The sequence below is a fragment of the Neopelma chrysocephalum genome, unplaced genomic scaffold, assembly GCF_003984885.1.
Source record: "Neopelma chrysocephalum unplaced genomic scaffold, ASM398488v2 Primary Assembly neopelma1_59, whole genome shotgun sequence".
Lineage (NCBI taxonomy): Eukaryota > Metazoa > Chordata > Aves > Passeriformes > Pipridae > Neopelma > Neopelma chrysocephalum.
Window position 1 is genome coordinate 3,329,614 of NW_020897714.1, and position 25,965 is coordinate 3,355,578.

At 36.7% G+C, this 25,965-nt stretch overlaps 1 protein-coding gene across 2 annotated transcripts in view; it reads left to right on the plus strand.

Moving 5' to 3' along the window:
- TRHDE (thyrotropin releasing hormone degrading enzyme) overlaps positions 1–25,965 on the plus strand; it is a 215,319-nt gene that overhangs the window by 172,643 nt on the left and 16,711 nt on the right. For both annotated transcript variants that reach the window (XM_027679720.1, XM_027679721.1), the window contains 3 exons: positions 11,788–11,935; positions 14,138–14,235; positions 14,725–14,832. In XM_027679720.1, coding sequence (XP_027535521.1) covers positions 11,788–11,935; positions 14,138–14,235; positions 14,725–14,832 — 354 coding nt within the window. The remainder of the gene's footprint in view (positions 1–11,787; positions 11,936–14,137; positions 14,236–14,724; positions 14,833–25,965) is intronic.

Genomic DNA, 25,965 nt, shown 5'->3' on the forward strand with positions numbered 1-25,965 from the left:
ACTGTGGTTCTCTTCTAAGCTTAAACAAAGCAGAGGTCAGTTCAGATAGCTCCAATAAGCAATGTCACAATAAATAACAAAGATCCCACTGTTTTAAGTGTGAGTAATGCCATCAACTTCTCCTGTCTTTCTCTTTCCTTAGTATAAGTGATCAGTTAGGGAGTATGAGAGGTGGGATGCCTTCCATTTTACTTTAGGCATCCCAAAGGTAGACCTGTAAATCTGACATTCTCACCTTGTAGTGCACTGACAGTTAATGGAGAGAAACATGCACCTGACCTCTCAAAACTACTTAACCATATAGGATAAGATAAATCACTCACTTAATGTCAGGAGTGTTGTGTCACTCCTGGTTCTTCCTTGATGGGCTCTAAATCTTCGTAAAAGATTTCCCTCATTAAACTGGTTGACTTAATCCGATATTATGTGAAAGAAATAGGTCTGGTTTGTATTTAATGTTAATCAGTGTTGGACCAGATGTGACTGGCAATATCTATTTTACTGTCACCTAAAATAGTTATTGTTGTTTCCAGTTCTTGAAGCACTGAATGAGAAAGCATGAAGCTGTGTTGTTAAATAATTGTTCTTACACTCCAAGGATGGATGACTGTGTTGGAGTGCTGTCAATTTCCTTGCACAGATTAGGGGGAGAGTGAGCTATAGTCTCTTTAGATGTAGCTTGCCCCTGTAGACTTGACAAATATAGGGAACTGTGTCAGAAATGAAAAACAACAAAAATATACCTTCAGAATTATCTGTGAACTAAGTGACTTCCCTGTCACTTAGTTCATGTCATGTTGTAGATGGCCTTCATAAGTGTTCCTCTCAGAATTTCATACACCAGACCAAAACCAGGATCCTTGTGTGAACAGATATATGATGAGTTATAATGATTGTTTTCCTGCTGTTAATCAATTCCTTTTGCCTTGCTTCTTTCCAAACTGTGAGTTCTGCTGACTCTAGAAAACCAAAGTCTGAGGGCAAGGGAAAAGGCAGTGCCAACCTACTCTTCAATATATAAATCCAAATTATCCCCCTTGACACAAATTTATCTTTAACATCTGGTGCATTTGACTCCAAGGTTGATTCCAGAAGTAAAATACCGAAGTAAGCTAACGCTGACTCCATATAATTTTCTGAACAACTTGTAAAGGCAAATTAATTTTAAAAGTAAGTCTTAGTTAATCAAGTATAGCCTTTTGGATCTGGAAAATCACATCATTAGGACCCCTTATTTTATGTTTCTTAAAAAAAAAAAAAGAAAAAAAAAAGGGGAAACAAATCAAAGCCAACCCTCTCCCTGTTCCTTAAGTTAATTCCTGGATATGGAGTCTTGACATGTAGGCAAAAACATTTTATCCATTCAACTAACTACCTGAGGCAGCACCACCACGCTTAATGATTAGCTGATCTTATTTCTGGAAACTGAGAGTTACCTTGTAACCAAGCCTGTAATTCATACACTTCCATATAAAAGCCAGAATTATTACCACTAAATTAGAGGAATGTTTTATTGAAATTTATGGTTGAAATACGTGCATAACAAAACTATACTATGGAGTTGAAGTGATCTTCATTGTTATTTTCCTTCCTTAGAGATTAAGATTTCATTTATTGTAGCATTTGAAGTATTTCAAGGTATGTGAACTAATTGCTTCCATGTTACACTTGTTTGTTTTACTTCAAGTCCTGTTCAGTGTAATGTCAGGAGAAGTCAAGGCATTTAATTGCTGGGGCTGGATAATAGGTAGGTGACAAAGATAGAGGTTCTCATCTAGCCCAATTAATGTACTTCAAAATGTTTCAATATCTAAACAGCGATTATTCAGGGTTGTTGACCTTGTTTTGTTGGGTTATTCATAAACAATTATATAGGGTCCATTTAAATGAGTAAACTGGAGTTTAACTCCAGCCTTCATCTTTACTCCCAATTGCATTTTCTGATAGTTCAACACAGAGACAAACAACAGATAGGTTATAGAGGTCCTTTAATTAGTGCCTCTGAGTACCAGCTAAGGGATCGAGTATTAGATCAATAATTTGTATCACACTTGATTAATAGTGATATAGATTTACTATTTTAATAAATGAGGTCTCATCTAAATTATTTCAGCAAATGTGACAGTAACTCCCATTCACTGTCAGGCAAATTTTGGTGATGGTTCACTAGCAATTGATTTAGGTGTGGCTTCCTATGGAAGTGGTTTGGTTTCCTTTGACATAAATATCTCTCAGTGGGTCTGAGCAGCTGTGCCTTTTTTTAGAGAAAATAGAAAGCTACAATTATTTTAAGGTAGCCGTCATTCATTCCATATGCTGTGTGTCAGTCCATATGTTCTCTGACATAGCACAGCCTTGATATCTGCTTTATGTGGAGATACACATTTTGTTATGTGGAGATAACATTTGCATGTGTTCGTACAAGAAGAATCAAAGCAATTCCTGAGACTAAGCACGCTAAAAGTTAATTCTGCTTTTGTAGTATGTATCATTTGTGCATCTGATCCTCTTACATAGCTAAAAGCAGTAAAACAATTTGTACAGCACATTCCAGGGAAGTGCTGGTGCTGTGAGAGCATCCTGGAAAATAGAAATACTTGCTGAAAGCCAGGGAAGAAGTTGGAGAAGACTCTTCAGCACATACTAAAAACCAGCCCTATAGATCTGGCTGCAGAGTTTTTAGTGCATGGGTAGGTCTTGGTCTTGTCACGTCCCTGCAACATTTGCCTATGCTTCAATTATTTCTATTACTTCTGAGCTATTATAGCACTAATTGTTTTATTCTGTAAGCTACATTAACTCTATTCTTGGCCAAATCCAAAATAAACTATCAGGAAAACTTGACTCCGGTTGCAAGGGAGTGAAAGAATTATTTTTAGCTAATGGTTGTTAACTCATTGTCGCTGTTCAAGTTGGTCTCTGAAGTCAGCTTGGTATGGATCTATCCATGTTGCAGTGCCAGAGACTGCTGTGTAATGACAGAGGTGGGGAACAGTTTGTGAAACTTGTTTTGGAAACGTTAATTAAACTGTGTCTGAATTATGCTTCAAGAAAGCACTTAACTTGAGTTTGAGGTTAAACAAGAAGAGGAGTGTCATGAGTGGAGCTTGCTGAAGGCTTCTTAGCAACTTTAAGTATTGGAAACGAGCTAAGAAGTGCAAATATGACTTCAGGAATCTTTGTGTTGGTGGGGCAGGGGGAAGTCTTTGTAGAGCCTCACAACCTGTGCCATTCTGTGGAGGCTCTATCCTCTCACACCTGGCAAACACCCATTCCTTGTGCCTTTGTCTCATCTACAGACCCCTTTTTCTTCTCCACAGCTGCCTGATCAGCCCTTTCTTTACCTCCCTCACCTGTCCTCTCAAAATAAGCAGCTTGTTTGACTCCTTGACTCCTTACCCTCATCCCAGAATCCTATTACTTTTCTTTCTGAGAGTCTGACAGGACTAGTATAGAGGACAAAAAGACCTTTCTGCTAACTTGGTCAAGGTAGCAAATATAAGCCACCCTGAAAAGCTGGAAGTGCTGCTCTAAATACCTTCTCCTTTCCCAGTATCAACAAAAGATATATGAATAAAAGGCATGAACCAACTTTTCTAAATAGAAAAGACAATACAGATGCCTCATCAGCATAAACAAAATAGTCTGCGACCATAGGCTATTCACTTCTTTGCCTACTGCTTTCACCTGAGTGCACCATTGCTTCTCAGCAATGATCCTACTTTTTGTGCTTATCCAGTTGCTGTTGGCCAGAATTGTTGTCTAGGGGAGGTCTGGTCTTTGTCTTTGTATGCTCTATCTGCTTGAATGTTACAATAGATTAGCTCCTTCCTCCTCGGCTAGAAGTATGCTTGCGCAGAAATCAAGCAATAAATGACAGGAAGGACTGTGTTATGACTAAGGCACTGCATAGAGACTAGAAAAACCTGAGATGGTATTTCTGCTGTAGCCTTCCTAGGTGATCTTGGTAAAATCACTTAAATTGTTTGTGTCTGCTTTCTCGCAAAATGAAAGATGAGGGTTTATGTGAATTTCAGAGAATATTTCATGATAAATATTTTTATAGGGAGTTGCCTTCAGAGAAAGAATGTCCAATTCTGTAGATATTCTGGCAAAGAAAATTTGGAGTGTATGTGTATTTTCAAGATCAGGCTTCTGTGCTTTCCATATGAAGTTTCTAGCTTTTAAACAAATATTTCACTTGGCTGACTGATATGCAAATTATGAACATTAGACCAGGAAAAAAGAGAGTGATGAAAAAGTATTGTGCATAATAATAAACTAACTTAATTTTGGTTTTGCTCAAACATACTCTCATAGATACCATCACCCGTTGACAACTTAATGAATAGAAGAGCTGTTTCATTCTACCCTTTCCAACAAAATCATCAAGAAAGAAAATAAATAACACTTATAATAATTGAATCATCTGAAATTGATGTCTATTAGCCCCCGAAATACATTCAAATTTCTTTAGTTAATTTAACTGTGTAAATTACATACTTCTCAAAAATCATGGTTTCGTAATGATGAAAAACATAACATACCTGACTGCGTAGCCTTTATTTTTAGCAGTAAGTTTATTTCTTTTTCATCTTGCACTACTCTTTTTTTAATAATTTTTTTTCATATGGGGAAGAAGAGGAAAGAAGAGATTCTGAACTACAGTTTGAAGGATTTTTTTTTGCATTTTTACAAAAGAGGGGCTTGAATTTTTTTTTTTCTATTTTCAAGAAAGGTGACTAGTTCAAATTAACATGCTTATGTGTCAACTCTTAAATTATGCAAGATAATTTAAGCCACATTATACTCTGATAATTACATTGAACCTGAACTATTCTTTGTAGAATGATTCAAATGCTCTTGTATGGAGTTGAATGCCACTTGAAGAGTCCTCAAATATTTTGCATGTAAGAAAACATAATAATAAGCAGGCTTCACTTAAAACTGTCATACTCTCTGAATCCTTTAAAATTGGAGCGATTGAATGCTAATTAAATGTCGTTCTTAAAATGAGCTTGTAAGCCAAATGTTGCTGTTGTATTTTTCAAAGAGCAGATGTGCATTCCTGTCCTGTTTATCTGGAAGTTCATAGCTATTACAGATCATAGTACCTCCATTAAGTCACTTTGCTTGTCTTAGAAAAGCAGAGTCCTTTACATGGTCCTAAGTCAGCCCAACCCTGGTTGGGGAGGATGAGGTAAATTATTCTTTGATACTGGAGATCACAAGGCCTTTTTTACAGATTGCCCATTAGTTTTCTATGAGAAAACATTCTTTCTCTAGCTTCCGTGGTTGCACATGGATGTCAGTCATCATAAGTTTTTAATCTTTGGCATCCCAGTCTTGCAGAAGTTGAAGGTGAAATCTGTGACTACAAGAGTTGTTGTATGGGTCTGTTGTATGGGTCATCTTGCTCAAAGCTTCTTTTACATGTCAGGGTTCAACATACCTGTTTTTACTCAGCTGTCGAGGAACTGCTGTTAAAGCACTGTAGGAAAGAATATGCTGAATACATCAATAGGGACACCAATCCTTGATAGGTCCAGAAGAAGTGAAAAAGCTTTATACAGTTAAATGTGAATGTTCATTGGCACCAAGTTTCTCTGGGAGTTATTCTAATCCACACACTTGACTGTTAAGGTAAAACAATCAATTAATCAATTAATAAGAATCCTAACTTACTTTAAACTGTTCCTTTAGGAGTTAATGAGTAGAGTCTAATTATTCATATATTGCACATGCACAGAAACAGAACTGATGTTAATCTGAGTTGCACATCTGCGTTCTGAAGAGCTGCTTTTTACCCCTTCAAAATTACCCAGGAAAAAAGCCTGTCATATTTTACATATTCCATGAGAAACAGACAAGGCAGTGGGAGTTTTAAACCAGCGGCAAGTAAATCACCTCATTTCCATTGTTTCAACAATGCAGACCAGTTTGCTGCCAGCTTGGATTTTCTAATTTTGATTTAAACACAAGACTTAAAATGACTTTGTTGGGTGGTGGGACCAAAGGATTTATGATGCCCTTGTGTGTGGGACTCTCATCACTGTACGGCAACCCTGTCATTTTTTTAACAGAGTCTGTTTGACTGGTGCTGGATTTATGATAGAAATAATTCAGAACAGAGTAATAATTTTCCCTTGGCAATTACACTACCATTTGGTACTTGGTCCCTAAGGGGAATATGAATGTGCTGGGATCTGTCCATAAGTTCAGCGACTCAGTGTAAAGAACAAATCAAGGTCAGAATGCAGCTGAATACACACTGATGTTTCATAATATAATCTAGATGTTCTGCTTTTATCTGACTCATTAAAGGCTCATGTAATTTAAAGATTATTTTTGATTGCTATGAGATTTTAACGGGAATTCTTTTGAGGGATATTTCATTACCATGTTCAGTACTTTCTTGTTCTGTTCATTGCCTCTTTTCTCTGCAGCAATGGCCACCCTGCCAACTTCTTCAGTGTAAGCGGGATAGTACCTTGCTAAGGGTTGGTGCTTATGATATTATAAGATATCATAAGCCACTTAATATATATATATATATATATAACTTTAGAAAGGTCTTTTTCCACCTCTGTACTTGTCATAAAAATGAGATATCACCTTTTCACTACAGTTCATCAGCAGCCTCCTTAGGCATGAAAAACCTGCTGAACCAGGATGTTTGTCTAGGGCTAATGTTCCTAATAACTGAACCAGATCTTTTTGCCAGTCCGTGTTCCTGTTCTGTCCTCCTCTTTAGCTCGGCAGGCAACTGTGAAATTAGGAACACAGATAATTAGAAAAACCTCATGTGGTGCTGTGTTTCTAACACATGCTCTCATGTGTAGGAATGGCTACAGATTGATTGACATTCTGATAAACTTATGGGTAAGGACAATTATATAAAATGGATATAGCAATGAAATGTCTCAAATGTGATCTTTTTGGTTAAATTTTGCTTTTGTAGTCATGTGTTTTAAATGACTCGGTATGGAGAAAGCTGGCTTTGAGATGGCTTGTAGAGGCTCTGTTTGAAGTCTAGGCTGCTTTCTCTATGATCCATGATGTGAATCAAAATGCTCTTATCTAAAATACAATAAAGAGGGATGTCTACTTTATGTAGTTTATAATGAAGCTACATGAACAACAGTTCATTTTAGAACATGAAATGGACCTGTTGGTACTCTTCTGTGAAAACTTACAGGGAAAAAGACCAGAACTATGCTATTCTTAATCATGCCTCTTGGCAGAGGAGTACTGAAATTGTAGTGTTCCTAGGATATCCATCACTAGAGACCTATATAAACAAAACTAGACCAATTTCTGTCAGGAATGGCACTGGTATGAGTGTGTTTTGGGTAGGGAGAGACTAGATGAGCTCTTAAGGTTCTTTTAATTTCAGACACTATAAGTGAAGTTTTGTAAACTGTTTAACATTGCCCTTGAGAAATGTTTTACCTGAACATCAGTATGCATTCAACCACTATTTACGCATCAATACTGTTTTATTTGACTTTTTTATCTGTTAAGGTACTTGCCAAAACTGTACCAGATTCCCCTACAGAATTTTTTTGGTTGTAGGTACATGCTTGCTAAGATACTCAGGTGGCTACTGGAGACATACCTAAAAAACCAGTGTGACTGTTTTAGACCAGAAATAAGTTTGGACATCATGGTATTTCTGAGGTGTTTGTTTGTTTCCTGGTTCCAGTATAGCCCATAATCAGCTATTCTCCAAGTGGCAGACAATATTCCAATTTTTCTCCAAGATGGCTAAGCTAGAAAAGAACCTTGTCTCTTAGCCCTGACTCTCATGCATTTGGACTTTGACAGGCAATATCTGATAGTAATTTTGCTGGACTTAAGGATAGCAATATGATTGATGGCTAAAAAGACACAAGAAAAATAAGGATTTCTGTCACTGACCTTCCAGTAACTTTGTTGGAAGAGAGAGTAATAAATCAAGCTGCTTGTGTATAGTATGTACTAAGCTTATCTTATACTCTGTAGTACCTTTGAGTGAATATTTCCAGGCAATTATATGACAGGGAAATTGTTTTATGTTTTTCCCTTTGATGGGAAGGTTCTTATTATAATAACTTTTATATATAACTTTTCTTATTATAAGTGTTAAACATTTCTGTTCAACATTTTTACAGGTCTATGTTTTTCCAACAAAGTTTACAGAGATACTCTGTAACGAATTCATTCTCTGTTCTGCCTTCTTCCCTCATTTTGGTTATTATCCTGCTTCATAAATGCTTTTGCTGACCAGATCCTGTGTAACCATCCTTGAACCTAGTTCTTCCAGGCTAGTGAAGGAGGATCCTAGCAATGGGTGATTTGCCATTGTTGAAGTGAGCCAGTGCATCTTGCTCAATGCAGTATTCCTTGGGAAAGAGGAGTCTTGATGTCACTCCTAGCACTGGACAAGCTTTCAGTGTAAAGTAAAAGAATATGCTTATACTAAAATACACAGCTTAAGAAACCAGCTGCTGTGCTTTGTGAAGTTGCAGAATACTGGAGTATAGCTCACCACACAGTCATGGTGATTGGTTTAGATTCTGTCTTCTGCTGACCTTCTTGCCATGGTAGTCATGGTACCTCCCAGGACACTTCACACAAGTCCTAAAACCTTTAATGCGTTTTATCATTCATGGTTTATCTCTTTTATGCTCGTGTGAGAATTTCTCCTTATATTCTATTTTCTCAACTACAAATGCCAAAAATTAGTATTTGGCCTTACCCTTATACACTTACTAAACTCTTTCGTTGGTTTTGGTGTGATTTTTTTTTTGGGAGGGGGGGAAGAAAATACTCCTCAAGCTTTTAAAACTGTAGTATACAGTTAATAATTTATAGCATATGCCACTTTTTACACAAAAAGGTGACACAATGAATGTACTTATCATTACCTCTTGACAGAAGCTATTTAATGACAAATAGTCTGGTAGCACAGTATATTTGGAATAAGAAGTTCATAAACATGGCTTAGTGGCTGAGGGTAAAAGAATAGAGCTGTCATGGTTTTCTGTAGCATCTGTACAATAAAGGACATTCCGCCAAAGTAAAGTTCCTGAAGCACTTGTGTTTTCTCCAATGCTTCTGTCTTAACTGCCACTGTAAGAAGATTTTAGATTTGCCTCTGCTCAAGTTCCCTCAGAGGTCCAGCCTAGCATCTGTACTGCCCAGCTTGTGCTGACAGAGAGTTTAACATTGACTGTAGCAACCATAACCACTTTTCCTCAAAATCATGGTCTGAAGTGATGAATTTGTTGTCATTTATATAATAACGTCATCCCCAAAAAACCTCCCCTCGTCCCCATCCCTTCTCTTGGGACTGGTTTGTTGATGTCTGTGTAGGGGTGTGATTTTCATGATACTGTGCGTAAGCTCTTCAAGGGTCATTCCCATAAAGAAAAGGAGGGTCAGGAGCAAACAGAAAAAACTCACACTTTGCCCTGATCTGTTTTTGTAAGTTGCACTCTACTCTTAGGGGGAAACAATAGGAAAAGTGGGGGGTCAGGGGGTGAGAGAGGCAGAATTGAATGGGCTGATAAATTTGGAAGTTAGAAGCAGTGAGTGATGAGAGTAACAGCTTCTGCTATGAACAGGATGAGTACTATCAGCCAAGAATCACGATTTTGAAACTCATTAGGAACCTCTGAAGAACTCAGGATAAGAGATCGATTTCTCTGAGTTCACTTCTTATGTGTCTTTATGGAGAAGTTAAGCTGAAAAAGAAATAATCTGTTTTTCAGTGGTGATTTTCTTTTTACGCTTAGTATTGATAGATTTAATTTCAGAACATGAACGTAAATGTCCATTAGTGCAGCTATAATAAGCATTAATCTGTTTATTCCTTAAGCAGCATGTTTCCTAGAGCTATTCTTCTTGTTCCTTACTCTACACTTTCTCATGTCAATCAAATTATCAGTAAAAATAATCACAAATCCCATTAGGAACTGATTATATATATGCAACTTCAAGCTAATTTACCTCTTTGCTAACATTATATCCGAGATTTTTAACTGCAATCAGTCCAGCGTGCTTCTGGCTCCATTAATTATGTTTACAAATCTCTACAAAGTATTATGACCTAGAACTCATCTTACTGATATTCTGTTGCTTCAGAAATAAGAGAGACCTATAAAATGAAGTAACCTGTCTTCAGATGTAATGAACTTTGTCCACCACCTACTCTAAAAGCTCCAGCACTGTCATTTCATATCTGCTCAGTTCCTTAGTTGACACAGTGATCTCCCCAAGTGATCTTGTTTTTCTTGCTTGAGTATGTGCTGTAACAGGAGTTGAAAACAGAGCTGACAAAATGTGGAGAAAGATGACATGGACAAGCAGACTGGAGGGTGGGTCATCATAATGACATGGGATGGATACTTTTGAAAACTGTCACATGAACTCCTTTGCTGAGAACATGAAGGGAACAAAGTGTAATTGTTCCAATAGAGAGTGTGAAAAACAAAGGCCTGCAAGATGCAATGCACATTGCAAAAAAACAATCTATTTCAAGTATTTCAGCAAGGTAGTTTTTATATACAATTACAACTGAGATAATTTATATTAACATGTGTGTATGGGTCAATTTCTGAAATAATGTGTGTAGTTTTATTTGTTTGCTGTAAGCATGCATTTCCTCCCCAGACATTGATGGAAATTAAAGGAATATTTACAACCAAGGAGAAAAACTAGTCTATGAAGCTATATAATAGTTTAGCCTATGTTATATTGAAGTTTCTGGAATTCACCTTGCTGATTTTAAGTGTTTAATGAAAACAGAATCATTATTTCCTCTCTAGGCAGATAAATGACTCCTTTTGGATTTAAACACATCCATCAGGCGAAGAATAGACCATGTGTTTCTGGAAAGTTCACACCCACAGGGTTGTACTTTGTTTTTGCAATCTGGATAGTTAAGAAAAAATGCTGTTCTGAAAAACAAAATGAGAGCAAAACCTAAAGCTTGATGTTTTCTGTACTTGGTTTTTAAAAGTAGCTTTCAAATGCTTGTGTCTGTATTGCATTTTACTTGCAATGCTATTAATTAAACCTTCCTACCCCCCTCCTAAACTCTTTCCCCTTCAGGGAGAGGTCTTTTGTGACTGTAAAAGAATGGGACAGAATTCTAACCACTTGGTTTATAAACATCTGGAAAAACCTAGTTTTTTCCACAAATTGTGGAAAGTGCTGAAACATCCTTAACCACAGTGATGCCACTGGATAAATCATTCCAAAGTGACTTAAGGTGGTAGAAGACAAGGCAACTCTAAAGGAGAGAGAAATGAGTCTGGAGAACAACTAAAACTAAAGCTGCTTCTTCACCACTGGTTCTTTCCAATTGTCCATAGCCAGTAAAAATGTTCTCTGAAGCAAAATGCCTTGGATTGTTGATTTTATGCAGACAGCTTTCTATCTTACAAATCAGGAAAGCAACACCTTCTGTTTGTTTTGATTTGTTGTTTTTTTTTTCTTGAAGTCAGTTACTTTTTGTTCATGTCTTTTATAACCACAAGCTATCCCTACAAGGTAGGGGTAGCTTGTCTAGTTTTCTTTCATATGTGTTCATGCCTTGCTTCATCAATTCAATATGCTTGCATGTGTTGGGAGAGACTGCAAGTTGCTGATTTTTATAAGGTTGACTTTCATATCATTGAAGTGTGATGAGTTTATCATGTTTTTATGCATTTTAATTTCATTTGGAAAAAAAAAAGTAATTTTTGCCTCATTGTGTGTCTTCTGAAAACCAATTTAATACTAACTTCTTTTATTGTGCAGAGCTGGTTATTTGCCTCAGAATATTCCTTTGGAGATTATCAGATACCTTTCAGAGGAAAAAGATTTTCTGCCTTGGCACGCTGCTAGCCGAGCTCTTTATCCTCTAGATAAACTGCTGGACCGCACAGAAAACTACAACATCTTCAATGTAAGACATACAGTCTTCCTCTCTTTCTTCCTCTAATTCTTCCTCTCTTTCTTCCCCTCCCTCTCTTCGTCAGTCTGTTCTTCCTTCCTTTTTTGCTTTTCTTCCTTTCTCCTCTTACTCTCTCCTTTTATTGCCAAGACTTGAACCGTTCCTTATTCAGATACTGTAAATGACCTAGGGATATTAACTTTCTTCCTAATTATTCTTTATTTAAACATAGCAATTATCAAGCTTTGGTGCATTTGCATTTGAACAGTGATAACTGTTATTTGAGGCATGTAGAGGGAAAGGTAATTATCCCTCCTGTAAAATGTTATGACAAAGTATTTCACTTAAAAAAGCCAAAGTATTCTATTTCCAGATTTTCTCTTTTGAGGAGCCCCATGGTGATATTTAGGTTGATGCACAGGCTCAGCAACACCAAATGCAGGCACAACTGAACAGAACACATGCAACTGAAGCAAAGATTTGTAGGCATTATTTCATCAAAAAATCCATAGTGAATTGAATGCAGTTCCCTTAATTAACAAGAATTAGATCACCACTGAGTCAAAGCCCATTCATAATTGCATCTGAAGGGACATCAGTAACAGTTCACAGTAGATAATTAAGATAGACATGACAAATATTTAGCATGTTATCTGAAATAGTAAAAAAAATCATAGCTACACTGAAGCATCATTTATGAAGTACAGGAGATTTGACCGCAGCCAGTAACTATTACGAACTCTTAGGTTTTTTATTCACTGTGAATTTTATGTAGTCTACGTATTTTCAATGGCCAACATACAGTAACTTTATGTAATGTTATAAAGACTTCAAATGGAGGAACTTTTTAAAGCCTGAAATGCTATAAGGATGCTTCTTGTTAAATGTATATTTGTTTGTGTGTGTGTGTGACCGTACACACCATGCTCAGACAGCAGGAAGTTAGAAGTAGCTGGATTTATGTATGTATGTATGTAGAAGCACATACATATATATTACAGAATCACAGAATATGTTGAGTTGAAAGGGACCCACAAGGATCATCAAGTACACACACGCACACATATACACAGAGGTACCTGATGACATGGAAAATTATTTTTGTGGAACATATACTACAGATTAATAAGGACACATGGAAATTTTTATGAACCTACAGTGTAGGTCTACATGAAACCAGAGCCATAATGTAAAATGATGTTGAAATGATATGCATATTTAGTCTGTTGTTAACTGCACAGAAAAATTCTTAGGAACCTGTTTCACTTTCAAACTTGGTTGTGTAAAGAAAACACAATTTTAATAAATAAAACCAGTAAAATTCACAGCTAGGTTATGTTTTATCACTACGGATAGGAATTTTGAAAGCAGAGGTGATAGCAGAGGAAATAAAAAGTCTTTTTAGTCACAGAATAACGTATCTGCTAGAAAAAGCTGCACTATGAATTTTCTTATGTGTTGTCATCTATACATGCCCATGCATCTACAATGATAAAATAGATGCTCTCATATGCAGTTCTGTATATCTCAGTTCTCTTTTTCAAAATGTTGAATTCCACTGGCAAAAGATTACGCTGAATACAATGACAGTGGTTTTCTTTAAAACTGCTCAGAATATGTAAGTATGTCTCTTGTGTAAATAGTAGAATTCACTAAAATAGATCTTGGGCTTATTTTGTTCTTTAAGCATACTGGGAACCTAAACTTATAGCATAGTGTCATTAAGTGTGCAAAGCTTATTTGCAGCCACATTGTTATGTATTCCAAAGGCAATTGACTGTACCCAGATAATGTTTTTGCTATGGCTATGGATATTAAAACAATGTTCTTTTAAAAGTGAACATTCAAGATGTAGTCCAGATTGGCCATAGAGTAAAAATTAAGCTATTGACACTCTTGCAATTTTTCAGCTGTGTATTGTGACTGCAAAATAGCATGTAATAAACTTTTGAAATTCATGGATTTTTTAACAATAAATTGTCTTATACTAGGCATCTAATCAAATAGCTGTTCTACAGATTGATTCTTACTCTAGCAGTGAAGGGGGATTATAAGTGGACAAGTTGCTTTGCTAAATGCAAATCAAAATCTTTGGAGTTGGACATTATTTTTTGAGGGTAAAGGGGTTAAACCTCAATAGTCAGTAGTATTTCAATTTCAAGTAAAAAAAAACATGATGGTTAGCATTAAATATATTTTTCTTTTTCCCCTCAGGAGTATATTTTAAGACAAGTTGCATCAATGTATCTGAAGCTTGGATGGCCAATGAACAATTTAAACAAATCACTTGTTCAAGCATCCTACCAACATGAGTACTGTTATATTTCTTTTTTTATTGTTTATTTGTGAAATGTAGTTGAAATAATGCACCCTCCTAAAATTTAGTGTCATCTTCAGCATGTCATAATCCCCTAGCTCTGTTGCCCTTCTGTTTTTCCTTTCTGGGTTAGAGGGAGAGCAGAAAGATGAGATGAATTCTTCTTTCCTAAGTTGGGACAACATGATTTCCTAAGCCCTAACTTAATATCTGACTGCATTGGATATTTAAGAACTTGGACTGAAGTGACCATGGAGATTAGGAAAAGTGCCTAAGTGTAAATGGGGGCTGGTTTTGGTCCACAACCTTTCTTTAATTGTTGCAGCAGCTGAAGGCATAAAGTTGAAACTGAGATTTGTAAAGCTGATTATCTTTGATATGTTGCCTGACTGCCGGTTGCTGTCACTGTTATAAGAAATAGCTTTTTGTAAACATTCAAACACATTCATTAATGAAACTTTATTGCTTTCTTTAATTTGGACAGAGAGTTGCGTCGGGAAGTCATCATGTTGGCCTGCAGCTTTGGTAACAAACACTGTCACCAGCAGGCTGCAACATTAATCTCGGATTGGATTTCTAGCAATAGGAACCGGTAAGTGGAACTGAAATGTGTATCTTACATTTCTCCTACTGAGAGGCAATACAGCTGGCATGCTCTTCCTCTCCTGCTTGCCCCTGTCTGCCCTGCCCTGTTTGGCGGAATGGTACAGGAGGAAGCAGAGGTTGCTGGCTGTCATTTAAAAATGTCTGTGGGGTTTCAGAATGAATTATTTGACTTTGCATGTACGAGTGGGTGGAGGGGACACCCACGTAGACTCTGCTCACTCCTGATAAATTATTGTCAGATAATTCTATGCCAGAAGGTCAGAAGATGGGTTTTAAGGAGGGATTTAAAGAGAGAAAGATGAGTGACAGCACATTAGCAGACAAACATGAAACCTATGTCAGGGCAAGAGAAGAGAAGGTGCTAAGTTATTAAAGAAGTGAGAGAGGTTAGAGGCAGAAGGACTGAGAAGGAAGGAAGGAGATGTAACAATGTGTATGAGAGAAATGTTATGCAGTATTTAAGGATGAAGACTTGGAAATTAATGTGATTCAGGAATACATGGAGAAGCTCATGAAAGGTTTCAGAGAGCAGATAATATGATAGGTGATGCCTTCAGCGTTAGCAGCACTATAGCGGTTTGACAACTCATATGTAAGACTGTCCAGATACAGGTTTATTCAGCTGAGGCAAGACAACATGGGCCATGGATAGTGTATGAAGTTTATCTTTTAAAGGCAAGCATCTAAGAAATATTAAATTACTGAAAATACAAATATTAAAGTATGTAGTGATCTATGGACAATGAGATAAGTGCAAAGTATAGGTTAAGACCACAACTTCTTGAGAAAGAATAATGAATTTTCTGATTATGTGGAATGTGGGTGTGGAAGTATTTGCACTGTATCCATTTTTACATTGCATGATACTTTGGTTTAAAGGAGAATATTTTACTTTCAAATAAGAAAGGAAAGATAAAAAAAAAGGTCTCTCATTGTTAGTCCCAGTCTTGTGTTAGCTCTGCAAAAGGATCATATCTCTATAGCCATATAAGCATGCAGGATTTTTCAAAGACATCTTGGGCTAATCAGGTGTTTGTTTGCAATTATAATATCTCTGTCTGTCTTTGTAATCTTTAAAAATCCTTCAGAGGCATACCCAGTTACATAAGTATCTGAGTGACTTTTAAAACCAGCCATGAATTGAGCATGAAGGGAAATTGCATTCCTATATGGCTTTGAAACTTTTGGGAAAAAAGTGAGCTTGAAGCTATGACTATGTACCTTTAAGTAAGGTGTGTGTGAGGGGAACGATTTTCTTGTGTGTGATGATACCAGATATATTTACTAAGAAATATATACCCGAGGGTTTTATATGAATACTTAGCAGCATCAGCAACAATCAGTATGAAGCTATTCAAAGAGGCGATTAAAGAGAAACAATCATTGGAAACAGTCTGCAAAAGTAATTTACTTAGATATTCATTTGCAAAATTAGTTAGTCAAACCTAGCATTACCTATTAGCATGCACATCAATCGATTATTCAGTGTTAAAAAGCTGTCACCCTGCAAAGCTACCTGCCCTGGTCTTCGTCGTTTCCAATAGGATTGAGAAAGGAGGCATCAGAAAAAAAACCCAAACAACAAAACACAAGCTTATGGCTTTACTAGCAACAGCAAGATAGGAAAGGAATAAATTTAAGGAGCCATCTGAAGATTCATCTTAGCCTTTCAATGGGGCCATTCTTGGTAGCAGAAGATTGTGTTTGCCAGCATATGACAAGTATTATGATAAAAGCATCAACAGCAGTGCAGAGAAGGAGAATAGCTACTAAGTTAAAACAGTGTGTTTCTCTAAAGGAACTGCAGAGTTTTGAAAAATAGCTGCAACAAATAACCTAATTACACAATAGAGGTTGACAATGAGCTGATAAATGGGGGCACAGCTTGCAAAGAAGAGATGTGGTGTTTGTTTTTTTTAAGATTGCGGGATTTGTTCAGTCCCCCACTCCAGAATTTACCAGTTGCTAGTCTCCGAGCATTCTTACATCCTGAATGTTACTAATATATGAGCAAGACTCTTCTCCTATCTACTTAAATTGAAATAACATTACAAAGACTACTAGTAATAGCAGCTCAGGAGACATAAAATCAGCTTGTGTTTCACAGTAACAACATTTGTAGGGGTATGGCAATTTTCTCTCAGGAACATTCAGATCCTTGCTGAATCAGAGGTACCTCATAGCACCTTTGCTCAGTTTAAACCAATTTAGGCTGAAACCTGAAAGTAAAGCTATGGCTGTTCTCCCTGCTTTTCTACCAAGAAAACGATGGTGATTCTAGAATCGGAATTTCATTAGTATGGTGTTTGAGTCATGCTTCTGCCTCTTACAGCATTTCAGAGACAAAAACTATCTCAAATGCAAAGGGCAAGCAGATAAGTACAAGATACATGCAGAAAGCACATCCAACAGGTGCCATTTTGTATTCTTTCTCATTGATCAAGCGTTTTGCTCAGTTTGATGCCCTTAACAGCTGTTTGTGAATTTGCTGGAAACAGCCACCTCAGACCCTGTAGGAATCCCTCAGAGCTTGTTTCCTCACAAAGAAGGGGAAATTCATGCTGCTCATCTTTCTATAGACTTCTCTGACAACTGGTGAGAGAAGTTGGTGACAAGTACAGAAACTATATTTAACTTTACCTGTTCCACTCCACATCAGCAATGACTCTATAAGTTCTTGTTTTTGCCCTTCCCTTTTCTGAAACAGAATCAAGTAGTTGACTGATGTATTGCAGAAACCCTGGTCTTGCATAGCCAGAACACAAAAAAAAGTGTTCCAGAGAGATCAGAGATATTTCTATAAACAGATATAATTTGAGTTTGACTATGAGAATAAAAATAAAGGCTAATTTGCAACTTTTCCACCCATCCTTTCCCAGAAACCTTATTCCGGAACATGAGATGTTTCATACAATGTGCTAATTCACAAGCAGTGCATGTTGGAAGGAACACAAATTCTTCAAAGCAGTAGAGACTATCGAATTAGGCTTGTGTTCCAAGATTTTAATCAATAGAAAATTAGGGTAATGTTAAATTAAAATGTGGTATTAAATACCACATAAATGCACAGGCGGTAAATCATGTAAAGAAGGTTTTTGATTCCCTGGCAGTTACTGCAGTTAGTTCAAATAAGTATAACACGGAGTATACAATTAATAGTACTGAAGAAATGCTAAAGTTCATAACTTTTTTTGGCCACATATTTAATCGATGACTTTTTAGAAGTTCTTTTGAAATGTTTTTTCTGTTCTACTTGTAGCATTTAATTATGAATAAAGTGTCAGGTAGTAAATACAGTAACATCTAACTATTTTACCAGCATATGCCTATGGTTGCTGTGGTTTTTAGTAATTATAGTTATTCTGGTAGGTCCAGAAATTAATTACCATCTACTCTTCACTGTAAGGAAGTGAAATAATCACAATAATCAAATAGTGTTTGTACTTCATAATATGTTCTTTACTGTGCAAATAATTTTCCACTGTTCACCAAGTAAAATAATGGTAATTCATAACACAAAGCGAGAGGTCCTCTTTGAGTTTTCAGCACTGTTTGAAAAAGCCATTAGATTTCTAGCTATGGCACTGCAGATTTTCTAATGGAATGACTGAAAAAAACAACTTACATGTGATCTGCAACATTAGCCTCTATGCATGAAGGTGAAAGTCAGAGGCTCTGAGGACTTGAATTTCTAAAGTGACTTAGGTGTTGCAGTGCTTCATTTTTGATGCCTGGTTCACAGGGCACAATCAGATGCTTGGAGTTATGCTTCCTAAAAGGGGATTTGGGAACCTCTAAAAATGAAGTTGGTGGCAGCCACCATTGAAGAGCCTCTCAGCATGAGATTGTGAAGCACAAAGGTCCCTCTTAGGGTTCAGCACTACAGGTAGAACGATACCTGTATCAAATGAATACATTAATGGCGATTTCTCTATGAGTATGGGGTCCTTGCAAAAGATGCCTTTCAAAAGTGTCACTAAAGCAGGAAAAGGACTACTTATTTTCAAACACAGCTGGTAGAGAAGCTGCTCTTCAACCCTGCTTTAAACAGTAATACTGAGATTCCAACAGTTTACTGTGCTTCAGTTTAGTACCCTAGCCCTGTATCTGCCACATGCAGAAGGCAAGCCTGATGACCCGTCTGTGAGGTGTTTGGGACAGTTTTAAGACACTACAACACACTTTCTTCCTCTAGTTGAAGTTCTGCCTCCAGCATTTATTTCATTAGCAAGAGAAAGAATACAGCTTTCCAGTCTAAAGATGAGAGCATTCATCTGAGGGAGAGAGGCTTTAGCAGCTGAAATAACAGAACTCCTTAGTATGCAAAGGGCTTTAGGTGGTATTGCTTACTACCACTTTTTCAGGGCAAAACACAACTTAAAAACAGGGAACGTAACTGAAACAGAAATTTGACTCTACAAGGAGGAAACCAAACACATAGCATCAGAGCTAGAAGAGGCTAAAGAGACATCTGGTTTTACTAGTTTAGGAATTGATATATTTTATTCCTTGTTAAAAAAGAAGCGATTATTTCTTTCCACTGAAAATCTGAGATTAGACTTCAAGGTATGTCTTACAGTGATTCATTTAATCAATTAATTGAGTAATTTTATTTTTCAAATGTCTAATGGGTCCAGCACATTTTGCTTGAAAGTCGGTATTTTCTTCTGACTTGTTAGTTAAAATTAAGGCAAACATTTTCACTCTCTTAAATTGGGATATATGCTGCTTCTGTACTGGAGCAATGGAAACTCTTGAAACTTTCATGTTGATGTCCAGAAGAATACAAACAGAGTAGAAAACATATAACCATGTTGAAATTTCCTTTGTAGTTTGGGAATGTAGTTTGGGATTCAGTGAACAACAGAATGCTGTACAAGAGAAGCTACTGTTGGCTGAAAATTAAGATGTTTGCTTCTATCTTCATTTAACCAAGCTCATCCCTGTGAAGCTTTCATGTGTGAAGAAATACATTATTCACACTTCTTAGATATAACAGCATTGTGGTTCAGCCTGAAAAATTAGCAGAATTACCATTCCATGCCTGCCTGAGCTTAATAATCAGCCTTGTTAACCCCTTTAACCTTCACTGCATCTATTCTGACAGAAAAACATGTTTCTAAGAGGATTAGCACTTTCAGACTTCCTGCCTTGGCTAGGCTGAGTAAATGTGTATTTCTGAGGTTCAAGAAAAAATGTGTGGAGAGCTGCACTCAGTAAACTCCTGACAGAAGATAACATAGCAGGTAACATGCAAATACACACTATGATGACTCGAAGCATAACCTATCCATAGACGTGAGTATGTTTTTGCAAATATGTCTGTGGGTGCAGGCATGAGTATCTTCCAGCTACTGTTACAGCTACAGGTTGCCACGTACATATTTCTGCTGGCAAAGTTGGCTGTGGATGTATGCTTGCTTGAGGCAAAGTTAAACAGGATGTTTAACAGGATGTAAACATGTGAGTATGTGAGAGAACTACTTTGAACTGAGACAGCTGATTTCGCCTTCAGCAGAAAAAGGAGTACTTGTATTCTGATTCTGTTAGTAGAGCTATGGTGATGCTGTTCTGCTAACGTGGAACAGTGAGATGGGAGTATTATATCAGACACAGTTATGTGGCAATGTTTCTGTAAGATGTTACTGGACCTGTGGGAAGGCGCTAGCTAGTCATAGCCTTTTCAGTTTGCTCTTATTTTCATCTTTAGAAATTTAACCATTGCTATTTATTGGTTGCTGCCTTTTGAATGGAAACAAAGTACCTTAACTAATTACCTCAATGCCCCTAGAAAACTTAAGAGTAAATGCATTTGGTTGGTCTTGGCTTCATATGACTTTGAAGTGATTTTAGCTTTAATGCAGTTTTTACTATTTCTACTATTAATCTTCCATCAAAAGCACTCTGATCAGGTTTAATGAAGTTTGCAGTGGAATGCAGGCTGCTGCAGTGAATAAGACTTAAAGTCAGCAACAATTCTGTAGCCCATGGGTTAATGAAGTTTGCATTTGTCTGTCTTCATGCATGAAGAGAAGTAGAGACTGACGGGCAATCCTGAATGCAAATACAAATATTTTAAATCTGTGCTGATCTCTAATTATCCAGATTGTTCTGAGAAGTCTTGGGGTGCTGAGGTAGGGCCAGAGATCGCTGGAAAGAGAATAAACCATGAATTTTCCTGTTTGGTCTGTGGGTTTAAAGTCAGAACACATCTTTATGTCATTTTAAAGGGTATTAATGTGAATTCTGTTTGCCATGACAAAGACTCGTACATTACTGTGATGGTTAGGAACACTAATCAATTCCTCATCAGTCTTAAGAAAGACGTAAGTAATGAAGTAAGATGTCTTCCATCACGTAATTTGAAAGATAGAGATAACCAATGAACCTAATTTGCAAGTTCCTGAACCTCCCTACTTGTTCATTCAGGTTTTGTGTTTCCTCTACGGAATAATGAATTCATGTCCATCCACTGGCCTGAATTGGCAGTGGTCTTACTTGGCGGCACCTTTAACTACTCAGTGGAAATGCCACTAGAAAAACAATTGCGGAAGTGTATAGGAGACTGTAACATGTCTATAAATGAAACTCTCCATAGATCTGAGGGAGTAGTAGATAACAAATTACCAGTCATTAGTTGATGTAATTTCAATGAAGTCTGGCTTAGGTGATAGAAAATCAAGTGTTTTTCCAAATGAGAATTTTTTCTTTCCTTTTCCTCCTCCCTTATTTCTCTAATTACTTGAGATAGGTAATTTTATTGCTGTGCTTCACGGACACAGTAGTGCTACAGTCTTGCAACAACTTGTAAATGTACTTAAGTTTAACCACCTACCTAAGTATTTGTGAGAACATGCCCAACAGGTTAATTATTTTTTTCAGTTTTTTGGAAGGCACTAGGTTTTTTCAAGGGCTTGATGCCCACCAGCTATTTTTGGAAATCATTAGCAGCAAACAAGAAAAAATGAGAGTTATTTTCATTTTTTTCACACATGAGTGCCTGATAAATGTAAAACAATAAAATGAATCCCTTCTTCTGCCTTCTCAACCCCTAGAAGTTTTAATTACTGAAAAGAATTCAGGCATAGCTATTCATGCATTTTGAAATGTTACTGGAGCTTTGTCAGCTAATGTGAGCCAATGTTGCTGAAGTGATTTAATAATTAATAGATAGTTACAACATTTGAGTAGAATCTTGCATTTTAGTCAATAAAACTGTTTAAGGAGGAAGAAAACACTGTTGAGTGAACAAGTTAATCAAGGACTTAGTGCTCTGAAAGACCATTTGGGGTGTATGTCTAAATAGGAAGAGGACGTCATCTCTCAAAAGGCAAAACTGGGCTTTATGGGGCAGCTAGTTCAGGTAGTGTTTTTACTTTCTGACTTTCGTGTGTCATCACAATAAAATGAGCCTGTGTGTAGTGATTATGTATTAGCAGTAATTAATTTGCAATCCTTGGAATTTAGATAGATTAGTCTCCAATTATTTGGGAATGATCTCTCCACAACTTTGCAAATCAGTTGATTAGAAAGGACTGTATTTTTATTGCAAAAACTGTCCAGAATGGATAAAACAAGGCATATTTACTCAGAGATTAGTCTCACAAAGAAGTGCTTAACTCATCACTCAGTCATTAAAATCAGCCTTGGAGAGCTTGAGCGTGCTAGTTGCACATTCACTTACGGGGTATCTGTGATAGGAACAGAAAGGAACAATAGAAGTAACCATCACTTGAGGGATGATGTATTCTCTGCCTGCCTCTGTCAGACCTATATGATACCTGAAGCTTTGAAGCATGGGACAGGAACCACGCATAGCTTTGCCCCAGACACCCTCAGTAGCCTCATCCTCAGTTATGTCCCCCAAATTCAATGTGTGACAGGCACCTGAATGTGAAGCCTATCACAGCTCTGTGCCTCAATTTTCAAGGGGAAATTCTGCCCTTTCTTTTTAGACTGGGTATGTACTGTGGCAGAGGATCATCCCATCTCTCTGCACGGTGGAGCCAGCAGCATGACTCCTGGAGTTTGTAATAGAGAATGAGGGTGAAAGATTTGGGACTGATGTGTTAAAAAATAAACTTTGTGTGGTGCTCTTCCTTACAATATAATCTGTATTAAAGATCTGCTAACAAAGTACTAATACCTTGTTCTTATTTCTTATCTGAGCCTTGTAACGTATTAAACAAGACTATAAATATAGTCATCAAGAAAAATAAGGTTAAGTTAAATGTTAAATTGTTGCAAAAATAATGTTTCTGATTAATTGTCTTTGTCAAATACTACCCTAAATGGTGTTGAAATTTGTTACTTAATCAAAGAACTGTCTAAAGTGTGCATTTACATTTTCAAAAATTAGAACGCAATTTGCCCAGAAGATACACAATTATGGTCCGATTTTATAAGTGTATCTTCAATTGTTAGAACATACTTTAAATAGGAGCAAGTATGTACCAATTAATTATAACTCAGAAGATTATTCTTAGCCTATTGTAGAGCTGTATAATTCAATCCTGAAAAAAAATGCCTGTAAAGGCACAGCACGATTTTAATTAATTTTTTCTAACTTTAATTTTTTTCCCAAAGTGTTTAATTTTTAAACGAGCTCTGCTAGCTACATATTTCATTCTCACCATCATATCTCTTAAGCAAGAAAAATAAAGTTAAATAAATTGGATCAGTATTCAAATAAAAGCCATTTAAAGTGATGTTCTCAGGCATTTATTTTTATTCTTCTGAAGTATCCATCAATCATATTAGCTCTTTAAAAAAGAGACCAGCCTTGAAGGCCCAGACAAAGTTTAATATAACAAGGGGAACTGCAATTTTAGAACAACATTTTTCATGAAGTTATAATACTAAAAAATCTGTAGACTGGGGAGATTTCAGATATTTAAATAATGATGAAATACACTCCCATAATGGCTGGAAGAGATAGAAAGCAAAAATCCCCACAAATGGAGAAAATGGAATTAGAGGACTCTCTTTTGGGGCAATGAGAAATTGCTTTGGGGATATTCTTACTTTCATAAACAATTTTCATTTTCACAAGAAGAATCCCCTGTCTACAGTCCTGATTACAAACCTCTCACAAGAGTAGTTTGTCATGTTTTGTGGCAGTAGAGTTTTCTTAGCAAGGATCATGGTGACATCTAGACTATGGTCATGGGGTCAGCGCCATCACTTTTCCTAGGTCCTCCTTCCTTTCCAGAGATGCAAATGATCCTGTGCTTACTGACTGCACTGTTGTTAAAATTGCTGGTGATGGCCCTTGAATTTATATGTTTTACTGTAAATTTGAAAAAAAAAAAACCTCACAAGTGAGGAATGCTCACCATTCTGGGGTTTGACATCCGCTTCTAGGTACCTCTGCTGCTGTGACTGTACTTGGCAAACATAGAGTGACAGTCCTTCCAGCCTAGAGTTCCTACCTGAATTAATGGGACAATTAACCAAAAAAGTATTGTCTTTTGCAGGTGCTTTATAGTTCCTTAGAGTATCTGTTGGCCGAATTGCATGTCTTGCAGTAAACCAAAGATAATATTTCTGCTATCAAATCTCAGAAAGAACTACATGTGCTTCTAAAAAGATGATTTAGTGTTTGTGTCAAGATATTAAGTTCTTCCTTCATTGAAATAAGGCTTGACTGGGTTCAGTTGTTCTTCATATTCAGGTATCAAATGACAAGACAGATTTGGGGCAATGGGTTGTTTGATTCCCTAGTCAGGATAGCACCCCTTAGTCCTTTTGATTTAGTATAAGTTCTTATGGCTGCTGTCAGTGTATTAAATCCCCTATTAAAAAAAAAAAAGACATAAGCTAGTAAGAAAATTGTGTTTTAAGAACAAATAACTTAGTGATTAGAAAATCAGGATAATATGACAATATAATTTCATCTTCTAGGCGGTGTATATGTATATGGCTGCATATTTATGTTACTGTAATTGCTCACCCAAAGTTTTGAGTGTTGCAGGTATTAGAACACTTTAAGCCTCATTCTGAGTTAATTCAACACAAAGGCAGCAGCTAAATATCTGCTCCTTTAATGTTGGCATGTCTTGAGTTCTTTTGTTTAAATATGTGTTCTTAACTTTATGTAATAGAGTCAGTTATACCTTTTGCCTTTACATGCACTTTTTGAAAGAAATGTTAAATAGGAGAAAAATAAACTGTTGATATTCATTAATGTTTGAAATATCGCTGCAAGCACTTAATGATAAGACTTCCAAGTAAGAAGTACAAGTTCCATTACAGTGAAATGGAAATTCAACACTTAGCTTACATGGATAATTCTGTAAATGTCAGCTGAACTCACATTTTACTAATGTTAACTCAGTGTTTTGAAAATCAAAACTCAGTAGTATGGAAAGGCTGGTTAAAGTGGTAACTTTTTTCCTTTGCTGCCCATGTATGTTTAAACCCTATTTCTTTTAACGGATCTGCTCAACTTTAAGGATTTTCTTGTTTCCTTGGTCTTGACATATCACTTCTATAGGAACCACAGAAGCAATTGCATAGACCACACATGAGTCAAATTCTAGTGATTCTGGGTAAATCTGAGGAGCGTTAATAACTTTTTTCAGTGCCAGGCTTTTTAGGTCATCTGAACATTGAGAGAAAAAAAATCTTAGAAGATAATAGGAAGAATCAAGGGGAGGAATTGTGGAAACTGAATTTTTTGACATGTAGGAATTGTGTGAGCTGTGTGATCATAACCATAGCAATGCTGATTGCCTGGCAGTGCTTGGAACAGGCACACAGCAATTTGATGGTCAGATAAGAACCAGTAAGACCTCAAACCATGCCAGGATCTGCACTGTAGTACCAATCTGCCCTGTGTAGATGAAAGCAGTTCATGGTAGAGATGAGACATTGCACCTCTGATTTTGCTTTAGAAGGCAATATTGCTGGTGTGTCCTGCGCATGGTTAAAAGTTTCATATTCCTAGTAGCTTTTAAACAGATTACATTTCTCTTGTCCATCCTTTCAGTTTTGCTTGGGAGAGTTTAGACCTGAATAAACATCTGTGTTTGTATCCATCAAATGCAAAATACCTCAGTGATAGTTAAGGCAACCCTTTGTGGCTCTGTTAGCAAGGAACTCTGCTAAAATTCTGCAG